This window comes from Epinephelus lanceolatus, chromosome 13 (genome assembly GCF_041903045.1).
Source record: "Epinephelus lanceolatus isolate andai-2023 chromosome 13, ASM4190304v1, whole genome shotgun sequence".
Taxonomy (NCBI): domain Eukaryota; kingdom Metazoa; phylum Chordata; class Actinopteri; order Perciformes; family Serranidae; genus Epinephelus; species Epinephelus lanceolatus.
Window position 1 is genome coordinate 15,407,422 of NC_135746.1, and position 20,289 is coordinate 15,427,710.

The window sequence follows — 20,289 nt, forward strand, 5'->3', positions numbered from 1 at the left end:
CCTCACAATATATGGCCCAAGAGTAATTTTACCTTCTCAGATTGTTTCACTTGAAGGACTGTAATAATATCAGGTATTTTTCAAGAAATTAGCAAAAAATCATATAGTGACCCGTCATTTATCTTGTAATGTCCAGGGGTGTGAGGACCGCCAGGTCAGCACACACTATTATTAGTTGTTTTGGCATTTAAATTCATGAGAACAGACTATTTGTGATTATTTCAGTACGGGGAAGGATGTGGCTTTGAGCCTTGTTACTTTCAGTGATGTTTAATATGGTGAATAATTGCAGAACCCAAGAATAAGGAAACTGGCTACTCAGGCTCTTACAGGGATTTTATCAACAGCCCACAACAGCTCCTGAAAACTATTTTTTATTTTCCAATGAAGAGAGGAGTCATCACTTCCTGTTTAATCTCCTGGCTTTTTGCCTTTCAACTTGTAAAACAGAGTATAACTTTGATTTTTGTTGCAAAGGCAAAAACTTAAGGACAGAACTGAAAAAAAGTTGTTATGCCAAAATATATATCACTTCATTTTTTTTATCCTGTACCCAAAGGTCACTTGGCCCTCAAAGCTGCATTAAGGTATTTGTGCAGATTTATTTTAATTGTGGCTCTTACACAGAATTGCAAGACTGAAGGAGCCACCCACCCTTACTTTCCTCAGACAAATTCTCAAAGAGCTAAAATCTTATTATTTCAGGTGGCAGAGGAAGTTTAATGCCTGAGTAATGCAGTAAATCTTTCAGGGTATTTGCACACGTAGCTTTAGCTGCTGTGAAATCCAATTTTATTTTATGTAATCTCTCCTTAATAAAGCTGTTACTTTATTCATAACACATAATAACTAAAGCTAAAGTAAAACACACATGGATATAATCATTTGTTTCTGGTTCCAGAAAGTTCCAGAAACTGCCTGTGTCTTCCTGCTGCTTCCCTCTAGTGTGGGCAGGGGTAACTACATCCTACTTGTTTGGGCTTACAAAACAAATTGTCTGTTTAAAGCACATTACATGGACATGAGGTTATACTCCTAAAAGGCAGAAAACAACCCTCTCTCAGACTAATGGATTGTTTGATATCTCTATAGAAATGGTCCCAAAATCTCAATCTGGCCTTCACCTGCAAAGTGTCGTTCAAATTAACAGGAGGAGACTCAAAATGATTAGAAAAAAAACATAAAACTACAATAAAGAGATGTTAAACAGCTACAAAGAGAAACAAACAAACTTAAAGGGGACAAAAGAATCTACAAAGAGACTCAAAAAGACCACAAAGAGGCACTAAACAACTGCCAAGACACAAAGTGACTACATAGGAACATAAAACTACAACAAAGATGCAAAGCTGTAAAGAGACACAAAGAGATTCACAACAGCTAAATAAGGGGCAAAACAACCAAATAGAGACACAAACTGACCACTAAGATATGCAAAGCATTTACAAAGAGAGCCAAAATGACTATAGACCAATTCAAAATTATTACAAGGTGGCACTAAACAACTACAAAGAGAAGCAAAACATCTACAAACAGATTCAAAACGACAACAGAGACTCAAAATGAGCACAAAAAGAAACAAAACATCTACAAACAGTCACAAATCAGCTACATAAAGGGGCAAAACAACCACAAAGAGAAACAAAATCACTGCAAAGAGACAGGATGCATTGACAAACACACTCAAAATGACCATAAAGAGATGCCAAACAACCACAAAGAGACACAGAATAACAAAGAGACAGAAAGCATCTACAAAGACACTCGAAATGTTTACAAAAAGACTCAGAATGACCACAAAGAGACACTTAACAACTACAAAGAGATGCAAATGACTACAGAAGGCTAGCAAAACAATCACAAAGAGACACAAAATGACTACAAAGAGACAGAAAGCATCTACGAAGACATTTAAAATGTTTACAAAGACATTCAGAATGATCACAAAGAGACACCAAACAACTACAAGGAGATGCAAAACAACTACAAAAAGCAGCAAAACAATCACAAAGAGACACAATATGATCACCAAGAAACTCACAACAACTACCTAAAGGGGAAAAACAACCACAAAGAGACACAAAATCATGGCAAAGAGACAGAATACATTGACAAAAGACAATCAGAACAATCACAGAGGCACAAAATGACTACAAAGAGGCAGAAAGCATCGACAGAGACATTCAAAATATTTACAAAGAGACTCAGAATGACCACAAAGAGACACCAAACAACTACAAAGCAGTGCAAAACAACCACAAAGAGACACAAAATGATCACCAAGAAACTCAAAACAACTACCTAAAGGGGAAAAACAACCACAAAGAGACACAAAACCATGGCAAAGAGACAGAAAACATTGACAAAAGACAATCAAAATGACCACAAAGAGACACTTAACAACTACAAAGAGGTGCAAAACAACTACCGAGAGATGCAAAACAACTACAAAGAGACACAAAATGACCATAAAGAGATGCAAAGCATCTACAAAGAGACTAAAAATGACTGCAGAGACACACTAAACAACTACACATAGATACAAAACTGCAACATAAAAACAGCAAAACAACTGCAGAGACACAAAACAACCACAAAGAGACACAACAGGACCACAAAAAGATGCAAAACTGCTACAAAGAGACTCAAAATGGCCACAAAAAGACACTAAACAACTACAGAAAGATGTAAAACAGCTACAAAAAGTAGCAAAACAACCACAAAGAGACACAACATGACCACAAATAGATGCAAAACTGCTACAAAGAGACTCAAAAGGGCCACAAAGATTCACTAAACAACTACAAAGAGATGTAAAACAACCATAAAAAGTGGTGAAACAACTACAAAGAGACACAAAACTGACTGTAAAGAGACACAAACAACTACAAACGGATACAAAACTGCTACAAAAAAGTAGTAAAACAACTGCAAAGAGACACATGACCACAAAGAGATGCAAAGCTGCTACAAAGACACAAAATGACCACTCTGTTCCTGCTACAAAAAGCAGTAAAACAACTGCAAAGAGACACAACATGACCACAAAGAGATGCAAAGCTGCTACAAAAAAGTAGCAAAACAACCACAAAGAGACACAAAATGACAATAAAGGGCTGCAAAGCTTCTACAAGGAGACACAGAATGACCCTAGATACACCAAACCACAAAGAGATGCATAACTTCTACAAAGAGACATAAAATAAAAAAGGCTGAAATGTCTGTGTGTCTTGTATCTGTGTAGGAGAGATGGTGGGGCCTTCTGCATGTTTGTGCCCAGGGCCTCATTGTCTCGTATCCCGCCCGTAGTTTTAGTATCATTTTAATAAATATTCCTCCAGAGCACTTTTTATTACATATCAGGTTTTATCATAACCATTATCTGAGGCTCAGTTGGGTTTTACACAATGCCATCTCAACTGTTCCACCTCGAACACGCAGCTGAGTTACTGGAGGCTTACCAAAATACCCTACTCTGTTCCTTTTTTTAGATTCTAATTTGGTTCTGCTGTGATTTATGTCTCGCATCTGAGGGGAGGTCAGGGGGGGACTGTGCGTCACAGTTGCTCTGAACACAGATGACAAATTTTAAGGGGAGGCATTTAGGTTAATAAAGCAGAACTGAGCCAACAAGCAGACAGATTTCATAAAACAGGAGGACCCTGGACATCTCGGAGGTTTTCCCTTTGCAGGTGTAGACTTTCAGCTGAATTCCTCTGTGCCTGCAGGACAGCAGCCAGAGATGTCACTCAGTACATGAACACACATGGTGCGGGCCCATTTGGCACTTTAAGCCTTTAAAAGGGAATTGTCCCTGCCAAGAACAATAAGCTTTGATAATGACACTGTGAAAAAATATACCAGTCTGGATATGCAGACCAAGAATGCAGAGTATGTTAATTTGTTCAACAAGAAGGTTTTTTTAGGATTATCTTTAAAGAAACAAGTTGTGAACGTTTGAGAATGCACTGAAATGACCAGTGTGTTTGAAAGTTAACAATCACATCTCAGCATGTGTATCAAGATCTTTATTTTTGTCTGCTCCAAGCATCCAGAAAGTCTTTGCATTAACACACACTCTTCTGTGCACTCTCCATCAGCTGCCTGAATGATGAATGGAGACTGAGAGCAGTTTGTGGTTTTGCAGCTGAGCCAAACTTCTTGCTGTGTGGGCGTCAGAAGTCAAGGTAAAAACAATGAAACAGATTTTTGCACAACTATGTTTTTCTGTTTCTTGATTTATTCATTTTTAGATGGACAATTATCCATGTATGTGTAATAATACTTCATGCAAAAACACCTTCACACTTTACATTCCTCATGACTAGTTAAACAAGATGCAAACAAGTCAGTCATATTTTCTATTTTTCTTCAATCTGATTAAAATCTGGAGGTGAAGGTAAAGTCTTTTGTCATATGTTTATCCAATACTACATCTTTGGGAAATACCCACAAAACCAGACACCTCCAGACACAATCCTGACTCATCGTCCGCCTCTGCGCAGACAGTATGGACAAACTTTATTTTTATCGCAGCTCCATTGAATTTTCTTCCTTCCTTCCTTTTTTTCTTCTTTCAAAATAAACTCAGACACTCGTAGAGGACGTCAAAATATGTCTAGTAACGTGTAAAGATGCAGGTTATTTAAAACTGTGCGACAGATGTCCTACACTTTGCTGTTTTGAGAATGAAATGTGGAAATGGTGGAGTACTACGGGGCGATGTTTCCCCTTTTTCTGACTAGCGGAGCGGATCTGATTTTGTCATAGTTTATTAGTCAGTCTTGTTAATAGTAGCGTGCATAAAGTACTGTACATGGTGGATACAATCGGAGTCTGAACTGAAACATACAGTATATATTTTCAATATAAAACATTCATCTTTCCAGATGACAAACATGACTCCTGACACTCCTGTGTATCGATCACATACACACGTAAATCACACTTCCTCCTGAAAGTTGTGATATGCAATTTTATTTTTGCGTCATTGGGCAGAAATGACCATAATAAACTTTGCATATATTGTAATTTGATTGGAGTGAACACTAGACCTCTGCACCTCCCTTTGGCTCTGTTTTCAGGCTTTAGAAGATCTAGCTTGTGATGGAAGACTTTGGCCAATGACATTCCTGTCGGCTGTTTTACAAATACAGATGCTCATGCACATTCTTTCAGTTAAAGCCTGATTCAATGGCGGAGAGTCCTGCAATGAAAGTTGCTATTCCAGCATTGGTAACAACTGCCTACACTGCAAAGCAACCCACAAAAGGAAGACGGACGTGTCAATATTGGCAAAGCATTTTGGAGATGTAGAGAAAATGTTGCTGATAGTTGAGCTTTACGCTAACCAGAGCCAACTTAATGGTGCCTAGAGTAGAGTCGCTCCTCAAAATGGGCCAGTTGAGGTGGTTTGGGAATCTGATCAGGATGCCTCACGGGTGCCTCTTGTTAAGGTGTTAGAGGGCTTGTCCAACCGGTAGGAACCCGGTTGATTGTACCTTTTTATACTGAACAGCAGGGCAGAATAGCCACGAGAAATTCCCGCCTTGAATAGGCAGTGTCAAAGAGGCTTCAGTGTCTCCTCCGCGTCACTCCCACCGCAGGCAGCAGCTCCAGAGACAGACCCTCAGTCAGCAGCTGCAGCAACCCGAATCTAGCCAGCACAAACCCCAGCTTAGCGGAAATGAGCAGGCCCAACTACCCGTTGGATCAGCAAACTTTCTGTTGCTGCTGTTACACAGGTTAGCTGCCACTGGCCACCAGTGGTGAGGGAGGCATAGGGACTGTTGGGTGGCTAGCTCATTCTTGTCTCGTTTGTGGTGTGATAAACAGAGAGAGAGCTCTACAATGATAAAAGAATAAACAAATCAATGTATGGAAAACACTGGGTTACTCTATAACAGTGGTTGCGGTCCAAAGGCGGGTCACAGGGTCCTTTCTGAATGGACAGAAAGTGACTTGTGAACATTTCAAGTTTGTAAAAAAACTGCTTTATTTTCAAGTTAAGTGAATTTCTGGCACAGAGCTTTTATTTTGAAGTGCTGTTTCTTAGTCAGCTGTCCCTTAGTCTGTGACTAGTCTGTGACTAAGGGACAGCTACTGGACAGAGACAGCAAACTAGCTGGACAACATGGCCAAATGCAAGTATGACGCTAAATATATTAAATTGTGTGGACCTTGGACAAATGAATAAGGAGAAATCTAGACTCATGGCTGGACCAGTTGGGAACCACCGTGTGCATATGTCTGTGGTTGTCTGGTGGGAGGGGCTTAGGAGAACTATAGGAGGAAGGTGTATTTTCACCTTTTTTCATATTTCTGCCTACCCCAGCTTTCATGGACTGAATTGTGATGCTATAGCAGACTCCCATCGACATTCACAGATATTAAATCAATCACTTAGCAAACCAATTGCAGGCTGGCGCTTACTTTAAACCCTCTTCATCTTCATCTTCCTCTGACAACAACAGTCTTGCAGTTTTCATGCCCCCCACTGTTCCTGTTTCCATTTTATTAAAAGCTCCCAGCATAATAATTACTGCTGTGAGATATGGATTCACCAGTATCATGCAGCACCAGAGTCTCTAAAAATACATTCTTTGTACAAAGAAATGGAATATTTGCAGTTTTATAATTGTCATTCATTTAATAGTACGGCAGTCCTAAAAAACATGTGAGTCATTTCAAAATAAAGAAGCAAATCTGCGCGAGATCTTCTTCTTCCTATTATATCACTGAAGATGCCATCTCCAGCTGGAACAACACAGTATTGTTTGACTTCATGTTCGTATCACCGCCATCTCTGGCACTGTTACAGTGCTGCTCCATCACAGCGTTACTCATGCCAGGTGACCCAGTCTTCCCAAACCCGTATGACATTGATTTATTCCTGTAAATATAGCACTTCCTTGGGAATATCACAGCAAGCAGGAAACTGAGTGGTCAGGAGGTGTATGAGGATGAGATAACAGGGGTGGAAACAGTGAGCGCACAACAAATAATAGCAAGATAGAGATCTGTCGGCAGGCAATGTGAGACATATTACAGAGTGCTGATGTTGGTGGCAGTAATCACACCGTGAAACATCACTGCAGAAAGCAAACATTTTGTATCTTGGTAATTAGTCAGGTAAATGCTTTACAACACACAAGTCATGTTTTGTCAAGGTGCTTCACATAGAAAAAACACTGTTAGTACACAAGACAAAACAGAAAGGCTCAGACTGAGCTCCACCAAATGGAAAAAACTACTAAGCTTACAGCCGTGCAGTCAGACTGTACTGATAAGCATGTGATAGTGTAGATTTTGGAGTACATCATCATTTTACTATTAATAACGAAACCATTACAGGCTGTTTCCTTATGTCAGACGCTGTTCAGATCTAATTTAAAGACATTTTGACATAGTGGGAAAGCACAGGTTTAAATGATAAAACTACTGCTGGCTGAATTTAGTTTAGCTGCTTCAGTTTCAGGTGGCACAGTGACGTAGTTTGCATGTTCTCCCCGTGTCAGCATGGGTTTTTTCTGGGTACTCCGGCTTCCTCCCACAGTCCAAAGACATGCAGGTTAATTGGTGACCCTAAATTGTCTGTAGGTGTGAATCTGAGTGTGAATGGTTGTCTGTCTCTATGTGTCAGCCCTGTGATAGTCTGGTGACCTGTCCAGGGTGTATAGAAAATGAACGAATGAAGGAACTCAATGGAACCAGTACTGTGGAAAGAACCAGTACGCCCATCACTTCATTAGCAAAACCTGTGCTTTCCCTACTCTGACGAGTCAAAATGTTACTCTGCTTCAGGACCTGTGCACCCACACAGGTGATTTCTGATAATCTCACAAATTCAAGTTAAGACACCAGTTATAACTGGAATGATATAAGCTCACCACAGCTATGTGAATACATAACTTGAAAAAGTGAAAGTTGTCCCGTCTCTACAGGTGCAACTAGTGTAACAGGAGAGTGAGCAAGATGTCAGTCGAGCAGTCTGAACACCAAACACTCCCTCACAACCCTGAAAAGAGCTTTAGTCAGCCAAAGTAATGGAAAACACCTGAGTGGGTGTAACGTGAGTGTGTCGGGTCTTTAAGGACAATTTTCTTGTACTTTACTTGAGTATGGCCATTTTTATAAAATAACATCACATGTCAGAGTGAAATATTGTACATTTTATTTCACTACATTTAATATAACAACTATAGTTACTATGCTATTACTGAATGTTTATGAAATACTATTTACCCATCATATAGATTAACTAAAATAGATCGTCAACCAGCTACAATGCTGAATAGAAGCTCAGACATTAACTCAATAGTAATTATTCAACAATATTGTAATATAACATTCCACTGCCTACAGATTACCTTTGCTTTCTACATTTTAAGTGCATTTTGCTGTAAAGTCTTAACTTTTAACTGAGTACAATTCTGAATGTATGATACAGATTTACACTGAGTCACACTCCTGGGCAGCTACATGTACCAAAGTACTGCATTAAAGTACAACTGTGAGTTACTTTGTTTTATGTCACTTTGTACTTCTCTTTCAGATTTTAGGAAGAACAGATTTTTTTTCATTGAATTTAACTGACAGCTACAGTAAGCTATAATTAAGCAATATCACACGAGAGGGAGTGATGTTGTACTGTGATATCGTCACGGCTGTGATTCGGTCGTAGGCACGAGGCCGCAGCCGTGACGATATCACAGTACAACATCACGAGCTCGAGTGTGATATTGCTTTTATACAACAGTTCAACAGTTAAATAAGCAAGGCTGATTAAGAAATGTTGAAAAATGAGGACAAAATAGATAATTTAAGCATTTTATTTGTCTTCCGCCAACAAAAATAGTTCCCTCAGGACTCCGCTGTCACCGTTGCTATGTAACGCAGACATGGTGCGCCAGGCACTTACTCTTTATACACATTTATCTGCACGTTTCCATTAATTGTGCAGCCGGTGAAATAAGTCTCTGGTGACTGCATGGTGGACTATCACTTCACAGGCACAGCTGACTCTGCCTTCTGATCTGACAGTATGTTGCTTTTCTCCAAGTCATTGAGCTCTGCTGATGAAACACTGACAAACCTGGATGTGTGCTCAGATGGATTCAGCTTCTCCTCTCCCTCATCTTCCTCTGATGACCATTCATAGTTCAATTCAAAACTTATTTTAGGAAATAAATCCATATTTTTGGCTGTTTGACAGTGGATGAATTAATTAGCCTACAACGCAACTGCTGACCTAACTGACACTAACCATCAGTTTGATTTGATTGTTGATTGCAATCAGCTGTGAGGCGGAGTGATACATACACAGTGAAATAACCGTGATGTTGTACTACAATATCATCACGGTTTTACTGTCTCTCGACCAATCAGATTGCAGGGCCGGAACTAATTGTTGTATAAAAGAATTTATTATACAATAATCTAAAATGGAAGAAGTGCTTAGATCTTTTACTGCAGTAAAAGTAACAATACTTATACAACAGTGTAGAAATACTGTGTAACTACAAAAGTAGTTACATAAAAATAACTCATTATGCTGAACAGACCATTTCAGAAAATTGTATCTAATTAAATTAGGATTATTGATGCATTCATGTGAACATCACTTTAATGTTACTTTATTAATCCTGAGGGAAAGTTAAGTGGAGCATTTTACAATATGCTTATTTGGAGCGTGTATAATTCACAAAGGGATCAATAAAATCTTTTCTTTATCCATTATAATACATCAAACTTTATTTTTTGATCATTCAATTCCAATTTATTTGTGTAGCACCATATCATACAAAAGCAGCTGAGAGAGCTTTGAATAATTATCATATTACAAAATACAAATAAATAAATAAATAACACAGCAAAAAATGAGCAAAAAAAGAACATGAGATTAGCTATTCATGGGTCTAATGAAATATTAGTAAGTAAGGCAGCTTTTTATCACATGCTTGGTTAACCTGTTGTTAATATCTTCTGTCAGATCAGTGAAAAATTAGACTTTGTAAACAAGACTAATGTTCATGTTTGTTTTATTTTGTCATTTTTTATTCTACATTTATGCATTTTTTAATTATTTTTTCTCTCCTTTTGCAGACATGAGTATAGTGATTATCATCATATTACAAAAATAAATCAATAAAACAGCAAAAAATGTGCAAAAAAACAAAAACAAAAAACAAAGACATTAATGCATGCCCACATGTACTGTGACTAATTAAAGGAACCTAATGTACCTGATGTTTGAGAATGATGATTATCTTATTACAACAAATTAAAAACACCAAAAAATGTGCAAAATAAGTACCTTAAAAACTGTATTTAAGTTGAGTACTCAAGTAAATGTAGCCTTCTTACTTTCCACCACTGAATACAGTAACACTGACAGGACAGGAGCTCTGCTGCATATACAACTTTAACTTTTCATACCTTTTTGGATGGCCAACACTTTACTGATAATACATTTAAAAGTGGCACTACTTCACTTCAAAGTTACGAAGATGTATATTTTTTACATTTTTTTCCTCAGTCAAACTGAGAGAAATAAACTCTTCCTGCTGCACTGAGGGTGACAGCAGGCCAGACATTAGAATAAAACCCATCGCCCTCTGCTCACACAGTCAGGCTGTGGCTTGATGCTTGGTTGTGAACAGCTCTATCCATGTGATATTTTACAACTCTGAAACAGGCTGTGGAGCTCCTCACCCTGCAGGACACACACTCTGATGGAACAAGTGGACAGAGAGTGAGTCAGTAGACATCAGAGCTGCTGACAGGCCCATCCATCAGCTCTCTAAAATAGCCGTGCACCAGGACATCACGCACACATGCGGCTGGTAGGAAGACGGTGCTGCACACTGCTCACACTGTAGCTCCCCCTGCTGATGAGAAACAACGCCTGCACCTCTCACACACACCAACAGCATGGAAACATGTTGTAAACCCTTCAACAAAGGCTTCCTGGCATGCGCGCATGGATCAAATGTGCTCGTTTGGGCTGAATGCGGTCACATTAAGTGCATCCACTGTGGTGTTATTGCTGCCGTGAAACATTATTTGCTCGCTGAGGATTGAACCCAAACAGCCCGCGGTCATTAAATGGCCTGTTTGCTGTTCCGAGAAAAGGCTCTGGCATCGTTAAATTACTTACCGAGCCATTTATCATCACGCACGTGCTTCCCGCGCTGTAATTGATGAGAAAGTTTCGTCCTGCTCGCTCCTGCTTCGTCTTTTTCCGGTAACATCTTCCACAGCCCCCCTCCTCTCTCCTCGAAATATGACACCCGTCGCCATGGAAACAAAACAACTGCATTTACCCAAATATGGTGAAACGGATGTGAGACGAAGACTGCAATCGCGCGTTGACGTCACGCGCGGCACGCACTGCGCCGCGCTGCTGTATAGTCGGATTCCCTTGACCGTGACAATAGTGGAGCCGAGAACGAGCTATGAATAAATAATTAACCTGCTGTTTCTGCTGTTCCCACTCATTTTGAACACGGCTCAGTCCCCGGTGGTTGTACTTTATGTAATCCTCAGCCCAAAAATAGACTCTCTGACATCTTTATGGTCTCTGCACAGCTGAAAATATTAATATTCCCCTCTTCTTCATGCTATTAAGTAAGTTTTTTAAAGGCATGTTACATTGTCTTTATTCTGGGCTCTTTTTTGTCTGTGTTTGCTTTAAAGCTGAGGTTCAAATTTCAGTCTGGAACATGTTAAATTGGGGAAAACAAGCCTCCCCCTCATTACTAAAACACTGGATCAGGGATACTTTGAGGTCCTTGAACTTAGAGAAGATAAGATTTGCTATTCGTGGGTGTAATGACATGACATGACATGTTCTTTAAAGTAGGGCAGCTTTTTATCACATGCATGGTTAACCAGTTGTTAATAACTTCTGTCAAGCTCTTTTTAATTTGAATTTATGTATTTTTTGTTATTTATTTTATCCTTTTTTCTCTCATACAAATATGAGTAATTATAAAGGTGTCATATTACAAAAATGAATAAATTAATAAAACAGCAAACAATGTGCAAAAAAAAGACACCCATGTAGTGTTTATCTTATTTTCTTTTGTAATTTTTATTTAGAATTTATGTATTTTTATTATTTATTTTATATTTTTCTCTCTCCTTTTGCAAACATTAGTATGGTGAATATCATTTTATCTTATTACAGAAAATTGAAAATAAAACGGCAAAAAACAAAACAAAGACATCCATGCATACCCAAACATACCAATTGGAGTCTACAATGTAAGTCATTAAAGGACCCAAATAAATGTAATTGAGTAAAAAGTGCAATATGATTCCTATACTAGTAAACAGTAGCAGAAAATGGGAATAGAAAAGTACAAGTATCTAAGTTGAGTACTTAAGTAAATGTAGCCTTCACTGACAGGACAGGGGCTCTGCTGCATACAGAACTTTACCTTTTCATACCTTTTTAAATGGCCAACAGTTTACTGCTAATACATAGCCTATGTACATTCCTATGTACATTCCCACTTATCCACAGAGTACAATACATTCTCACATAGAATCAGATCCCATCTAGTCCAGCATAACATTTCTAATGTTTTGTTCAGCCACGCCTGCTGTATTTCCTCTCTAGAGCCTAAAATCAACTAATATTGAAACCAAAACTGCAGTAGCAGGTATCAAGTAAAAGTCATCAGGTCTGAGCTCCCAAACAACCCACCAAACCACTTTGCCTCTCCTCCAAGATGACACAGTCCAGGGTAAATAGGAAACAAGCGCAATTTTCAATAATCAAAACAAATAAATGGTCCTATGGTTTCTGTTTTCTTTCCTCCCTTTACTTCATTGCTTTTTGAAGTTGTTTCTGGGAAATACCTCGAGTAGGTGGGAAATCTCAGCAGAAAATGCTTGACTGTATACATAAATACAAAACTTTGACAACATAAAAGATGAACAGAGCCTGTGGGAGTAAGCGAGTCCAAATTTTTGTTTTGATTTTATTATTTTTTTCTTTTTTTTGACATCTTTTTTTTTGTCTTTTTGCAAACATGAGTATGCTGATTACCATATTACTGGTAGTTTTTTGAAAACCAGCTAAATATTTTGTTCAAAAAACAGCATTTAGTTCTCAAGCTCAGAAAACAACACATTCTCACTCCGACCTCGTCACATATCGACATTTGGTCATGGAGATAGGATGTGAAAGGTACCCTGGGTGTGTTGGTTGTTGACGTTCTGGGACGCAGTGTCAAGTTCTGCCTGTTACATGCTTTGTCTTCTTTCAAAATACACTTCCATTTTCACAGGAAATTCAACGTTTACTCGCAGTCTCTTTCAAAATAAAAGCACTATGTCAGTACAACACTGCAAATTGACGTTTTTGTTCTTCAACGACCAAAGCACATGGTTAGGTTTAGGAAAGAAGAACAGGATTTGGCTTTAGAATCTTGTGGGACGCTAACACCAAAGATACTGGATTACTACAAGATGGCCCACTTACAATATACTCCCATTGTATGAAATGGTATACATTTCCGGTCTCCTAAGTAGGTGTTGTCCCCCGTACTCCAATCAAAGACGATGGAGAACCGCCAATCAAAGACGGGTATCCCCAACCTCACTTCTGTCAACATGTGTGTACCCTTACTGGCCGTAAGCTAAATAAACAGTCCGTGAAAAAAATATTTTTTCCAGCGGATGTCTTAGTTACAACATGATTGAGCTAACTGGAGTAGTTTCATGTCGTATCTGACAACGGGAGGCTTTTAACAGATGACATCCTGATGTTAGCTTTGCTGCTGCTGTTAGCTGTCCCTGTCAGCTGCAGCCACTGATGCTTTCTAGACATCGTGATTTCTGAATCTGAACTGAATAAATACCACACATACCAACACAAAACTGCTTTGCTAGCTCAATCATGTTGTAACTAAGATATCCGCTGGGAAAAATATTTTTTTAATCCAGTATCTTTGGTGAAACTGCACTGATTTCAGCACCAGAGAGGAGATATCTGTTGCCAGATCTCGCGAGAGTGTGTTGTTGAGACAGAGACAGGTCTTGAACAAAGTAAATTTTCTCCTGATTTGTCCATCTGAAATTTTCCATTTTGGTGTCGGAATGTTCTGAAGATATGTGGCTTGTGATAAATGGGTCCAATATTTGCTTCCGTGACTATGGGGCGGAAGAAGCGGCCATAATCTGTAATCACGTTCATTTCTCCCACTTAAGTCAATGGACTCAGGACCTGCTGTTAGTCTCCTACAGGGACATGGTGGTCGCGAACCCCACGTGACACTGATACAGGAAACTGACTCGCAGTGGACCGTCTTGGTTTATCCACCGTCTTTGCTAACACCACTCCTTCTGGAGAAAGTCAGTGTTTGTTAGACCCATTCACCACCCCTTTCGCCACCTTAATTTTTGTCATTGTCCCACTGCGTTTCCTCCTGACGCCGCCGGGCACTGTTCAACTATAATGGCAACCGGCTTCGTATCATGCCGACGTTAAAGGACGCCTTTTTTTGTTGGTTTCTGACACTGCAAGTCACTGCCCAAGCGCCGGATTCCGATGACTTCAGAGTGAGACCGAGCTCCAGAAAACACAGTTCACAAACACATGGTCCATTTAGTAACTGTTTCTGGAGCTTTCAGTCATATTCCATGATCTTCCTCAGCAGATAAACATAATAATTGGTGATCAGTTGAGACATTTGAAAGATCTTTAAAGTGCTCAGAAAATAAATTAATTTGAGCATCTGCAATTCTTTAACTACTGAGCAAACACCATCTGCTGATGAAGATCATGTGATATCATAGAAAGCTCCAGAGCAGCTGCTAAATGAACCCTGTGATGGGCAGTGATGGAGGAAGTATACAGCTCCATGACTTGAGTCAAGGTATAGATATTGCTCCAATACAAGTGAAAGTTAAAGTACTGGAGTACTTGCTTTTAAAAATACTTAGACTACCTTCAAGATATATTTTCCTTCAGCACATTGTCATATCTTACCCACAATGCATTTGCTGACTCTGAAACAACCTATTGAATGCACTGACTTGCTTGTGGAATATAAAGCTTGTATTATATGCTACAGAGCCTGTGGAAATGCCTACAGAATCACAATTAAATCGACAAAAGGAGAGCCATTGTCATATTCATTTTTTTTATTTAACGCCCGGTAGCAAGAACTTTGAACTTGACTGACAGGGGTAGAAGTATTAGTATTAGGTCAGCGTATCTCCTGTCGCATTTTAGAAAAGAAAATTAATCCGCTGACTTTAAATCTATGCTTCAAAGTAAGAAGAACTTTTATTTTATAGAAATGTAGTGGAGTCAAAGGTACAGTATTTGTCTTTTAAATGTAGTGGAGCAAAAGTCATAAGTTTCCCAAAAAGAAGAATATCCAAGTAAAGTATAGATGCTCAAAAAATGTACTCCATTACTGTCCGCCCCCTGATGGTGAGACTTTTTATACAAATGAATATTTCGGACTGAATGAACAAGACATTGTTTGTGGTTGTCTTTTATTTTATTTCCAGCGTTATACAATTTTTGCATCTGATCATTTTTGATAAGTAAAAAAATAAACTATGTCATAAAATACATCTTGATAAAATACATGACATGATAATTTGTTCATGGAAAAAACTTTAAAGGAAATGTCATGTTAGGGGACACCTTACAGCAAGATGTGACACCTATACACTACACATTAGTAACCCTGCTAGTTTCACTTGTTATACAACACAACTTTGTCAACAGTATTACACATACATACAGCTATTGATCTAGCGTCACATCACATTTAGAAACACAAGATACCACCTCTTCTTGGATTACGGATGACTCATATTTGCATGCACTTTTGTCGCCTGCGCCTAGTCTCGACTCGGAGACCTGCACCAGCAGTATGGAAGAAGTCAACCCTGTTACAGCCACAGAAAACATGTCATGTACACAACCTTTGATGTTTCGATTTACACAACATCAAAACTCACACTACAAAACATTGTTTTTGAGAAAGAGAGATATCGTAGCTTGCTGGCTGGTTTGAATACAATTACAGTATCATTGCATAACTTCTTTGCATTCACAAGGCCAGAAGTGTTGGAGAGTTAAGACTATCTTTCATTAACTCAGACGCACCAAGGCTGCCTTTGAGGCTCTCGAAGCCCTCAGCCAAGGAATCAATCTCGGAGTAATTAAAGGAAAACACTGTGCGGTAATTGCTACAAGTGGGACTGGAAGACATGACGGGTGTGCTCAAAGATTCAAGGTCGTTCGCCACAGACTTGTACAGGGTTTCCCAGTCTGAGAGGCAGAAGGGGCCGCTCAGGTCTATGTCGGGGACGGACGCAGCCATCTCTGGAGTCACTGCCATCTCCAGGCTGGGCACCAGGTCGTCCAGGTCATCTCCTTTCAAGTCCTCCAGAGCCTCCTCTTCAGCGCTTGAGCACAGGAGGATGTTGGAGTTCCCCAAAATGGCTGCAGCAGGGATGCAGGGGTCACTGTCCATGTCTTGACCAATTGGGGCTTCTCCAATGGTTGTGTTGCTCTCTGGGGTTTTTCCATTCTCTAAGATGGACAGCAGCTGTGGGGAGGCCGGAGGATCCTGCAGCATTGTGTTAACATCATCTTCATTATCCTCATCATCATCATCATCATCATCACCGTCATCATTTGCAGGGAGTTTGCAGGAGGGTTCGTGGGAGACTAAGATCTGCTCCAGCCTCTCCTTCTCCTTCAGCAGGTCGGCTATCTCTGTCTGGAGGGCAGACTTTTCATCTTCAAGCTTGTCCGTTTCCTGAGGTAAGGAAGGAGGAAATCAGAAGAGTTAGGGAAGGCATGAAAACACTGCTGCCCTATGGTGCTGTGCAGCCATCCCTGCTGTGCTCCTGTGATCTTTAATGATAGTGACATGTCACACAGTGCTGTATGTCCTCAGCTTCAGAGGCGTGTACGTGCTGTGTGGATGTTCTCTACAGGATTTCATATAACAGCATACTTACAGCTTGCAGAGTGTCTATCAGCTCCCTCCGTCTGTTGCGACACTTCGCTGCAGCAATCTTGTTCCTCTCCCTCCTGATCCTCCTCCTCTCCTCCTCCTCTTTGGAAGGCTGCAAAAAAAATCAATCAGAAATTGCCAATTTAAATGCGCATCCTGCTGAGTTTCGCCATATCAGCAGTTGGCTCCTCGGCACCATTTCACATGCCAAAAAACAGGAGAAGGAGAAGAAAAAAATCTCCATTGCAGTGTATGCTGGGAATACTGATCTGGTCGGTGCAGACTCTCTTTCAGTTCAGGCGTTAAAATGCTGCACCACTGGCACGGTCTGGTCGACCACGTGAACGCGCGCTTGCGTTGCAATTTCCCGTCCCATTCATAAACAGTGATGCGCTCGTTACTCCTCAAGTAATTACTCGCTGCACCAATTAGACATGATCCAATCACCTGATGTGCTGTTGCCTGCAGCCATTTATTTGCTCTGCTCGCTACGTTAATTTTCTCTTAACAGTAAAAACAAGTGCATCCTCTTTTGCGTCCTGCTGAAAATATCGCGATAACTACATGTTTTGCATTAACCTCTATCAGTGGCAATGGGTCGTGGAGAGGGATATGGGGGTGTTATTAAGGAACAATATGTACTCATTGATCGATTGATTAGTTGATTGATCGGCTACCTGTCAGGTTATATATGAGACATTTCCTTGCCCCCCTCCCCACCTTGTTTCCTTGCATACCTTGTCTTTCAGCCCCTTCCTGTTGGAGGGCTTTGCCTTGGTTGCACCTGCCGGGGGGGAAGACGACTGGCTCGAGCCGTGAGTTCTGGTCTTTGCACGGCCGGCAGACGGAGAGACAGATGTGATGACTGTCGGCTGCACCATCCACCTTAGATCTGGCGAGGTTGAGATTGCAGTCACAGTCGGAACAAAGGAGTCTGCTGCACCGGTCTCAGTATCCTGGAGAAACCCACATCACACAGACATGCATATGCATGCAGTCAAAAACGTAATTTGGCTTATCTGATGAGTGAGGGAGCACGTTAGTGTCTGACCTTTAGATGTGCTTAAATGGTACATCAATCATTTGGCTGAGGAACAAAAAAGCAAAATCAATACAGCCTACGGATCTATCACAATCAGATGCTTTATCATCACGTCCTCGTCAGTCATTTGCATCATCATCATCACTCTGAAATGAAAGGTCACGACCAAGACACGACTATGTAAAGTACATTACAAACAATTTCCCAGAAAGAGCATTCTTGCGTTGTCTTGATTTTCTGCAGATACATTATCAGACTATGTGTTTGTGCAGAATTATCTTCAGCACGGGACAGTGTTCCTCTTACAGAACATGCTGTCTATGAAATGTTTTTGGATATGTATGAACATGATGTACCCAGAGTCGCCTCGTGCGACCTATATAAGCCATATGCATGAATGATCCTGCAACAAGACAGACACATTTTTGAGGGTTATTATATTTTGTGTGTGGATGATCAGATCCGCTTGTACCTTGGCGCTGTCCACTGATGATGAAAGCGAGTCAGGAGGATGCTGGCTGCACCCAGGGGTGTCCCCGCCAGGCGATGCTGTGCTACAGCTGGACGATGAGTCGAACTCAGTGCTGGAGTCTGGATGCATGTTGTCGACTAAAAAAAAATCACTGCATAAGAAAAGATAGAGTAGCCTATCTTAATCTAAGACTGACGCCTAAACAAGCCCCTACTTATATTCCATTTGCCGCGTTCATAAATGGTAACTGTGCAGATAGTGGAGAGGCCCGCCTTTTATAGTGAGCTGGAATTTTATGAATGAAATCTGTGTGGTGAGACCGAACCATCGCACAGAGGGAGAGGTAAGGGAGGAAAAAACACGAGCAGATGTTTTCCAATTTAACAATTAAATATGTGGAACGTGTGAAAACCAATATGAGCAGCCTTTTTTATTTTTACTCATTTTATTTAGTCAATTATGATTAGAATAGCGAGCATATATAAAGTGACACCCCCGCCTATGTGAGGTGCCCATTGCCATGAATGAACTACGTCATATCATGTATGCAGCATCTGCATCATATACATTAGGCTATGTTCTCTATACGTCCACATATGTTCACGAGACATGTTGGCGCATTAATGGAGACAGACATAAGAAGGGGGGTGATGTTAATGCCACATATTAATAAACAGATTAAAACAGTGAGCCGCCCGGATCAGAACCCTGCTCTATAAAAGCCAATGCAATAAAACATCAGCCCCAACTTATCATTCGGACCAATATTGTTAAAACCCCCGCGTGATTTAATGAATGCACCCAGCTTCCAGCGCACCGGCTCATTATTTATGAGCTGCTAAATGAAGTGTCATCCATATATCACACTGCCTTTTTCACCTGTCTCTGCATATGAATAGAGCTCCAGCAACAGAATTGTCGCTGTAGTAAAGCAGCCAATCGCCGAATGGACCGACCGAGCCATATATGGCGCTTCCGGCGAGCAGGGGGCGCGCTGTGGCGCACGGGGAGCGCGCAGACGGACGGACGTGTGACTGTGTGTGGCCCACTCACTCACGGTCACAAAAGAAAGTGAAACATGCGCTAAAAGGATCGTCATGCATTGTAGGCTACCTGAGAACGGCGTCATTCGGCTACTTTTAGTACAAGACGAGGGCAAACCTCTGCACTTGACCCGCGTCTACACGAATACGCTGCGTCTTTACGCACATGTGGACATGTAAATGCATTTGTACATCACACCAACATCACACTGATGTGTTACTGCAGAGAATAAAACCTATTTGACCTTCTCTTTCCTAAAAGTGTTGCCTGACTTTTTTTCCTCATGATCTCATCACTCTGTTATTCTCTCATACACCAATGATGCAATTTATTATTCCCAATTATGTAAACGTTATTCCCGCACACCCTAATCCAGCCCCCATAACAAAAGGGATTATATAGGCTGGAGTTGCTATATTTAGGTTTCAGATGACCTCACATACCCACTGGAGTGAAAGGGATAGTTTGGTGAATGGAGAGGGGGGGCCTCTCCCCGCTCAGAGGGGCTGCGCTCCCGGCTGCTTCCCGGCAGTCACGGCCCCCTCTGGCATTATTTACCAGCACATCATTAGGTGGTCGCCCGAGCCCATTCAGGAACCGGCGGCTCGAGAGCTAGGAGGGGTTCAAAGGTCGGACATAGCCGCAGACACCCCTGACTACAGCTCAAAGACTTGTTTTCTTCAGAGCAACTTGAGCGTGAATGCGCAGAGAGCGGCGGAGTTTATTTTTAGACG

At 40.6% G+C, this 20,289-nt stretch overlaps 1 protein-coding gene and 1 long non-coding RNA gene across 2 annotated transcripts in view; one reads left to right on the forward strand and one right to left on the reverse strand.

The window, feature by feature from the left end:
* LOC117270663 (uncharacterized) overlaps window positions 1–20,289 on the forward strand; it is a 40,824-nt gene that overhangs the window by 18,493 nt on the left and 2,042 nt on the right. The window contains exon 4 of the long non-coding RNA XR_004502823.2: window positions 4,101–4,187. This is a non-coding gene — a long non-coding RNA (uncharacterized LOC117270663). The remainder of the gene's footprint in view (window positions 1–4,100; window positions 4,188–20,289) is intronic.
* On the reverse strand, window positions 15,500–19,551 carry LOC117270660 (protein c-Fos-like). The gene is made up of 4 exons (XM_033648398.2): window positions 18,512–19,551; window positions 17,735–17,953; window positions 17,002–17,109; window positions 15,500–16,796 (listed from the first exon to the last, which is right to left on the reverse strand). Exons 1-4 carry the CDS (start codon window positions 18,638–18,640, stop codon window positions 16,083–16,085), a joined length of 1,170 nt encoding a protein of 389 aa, XP_033504289.2. The 5' UTR covers window positions 18,641–19,551; the 3' UTR covers window positions 15,500–16,082.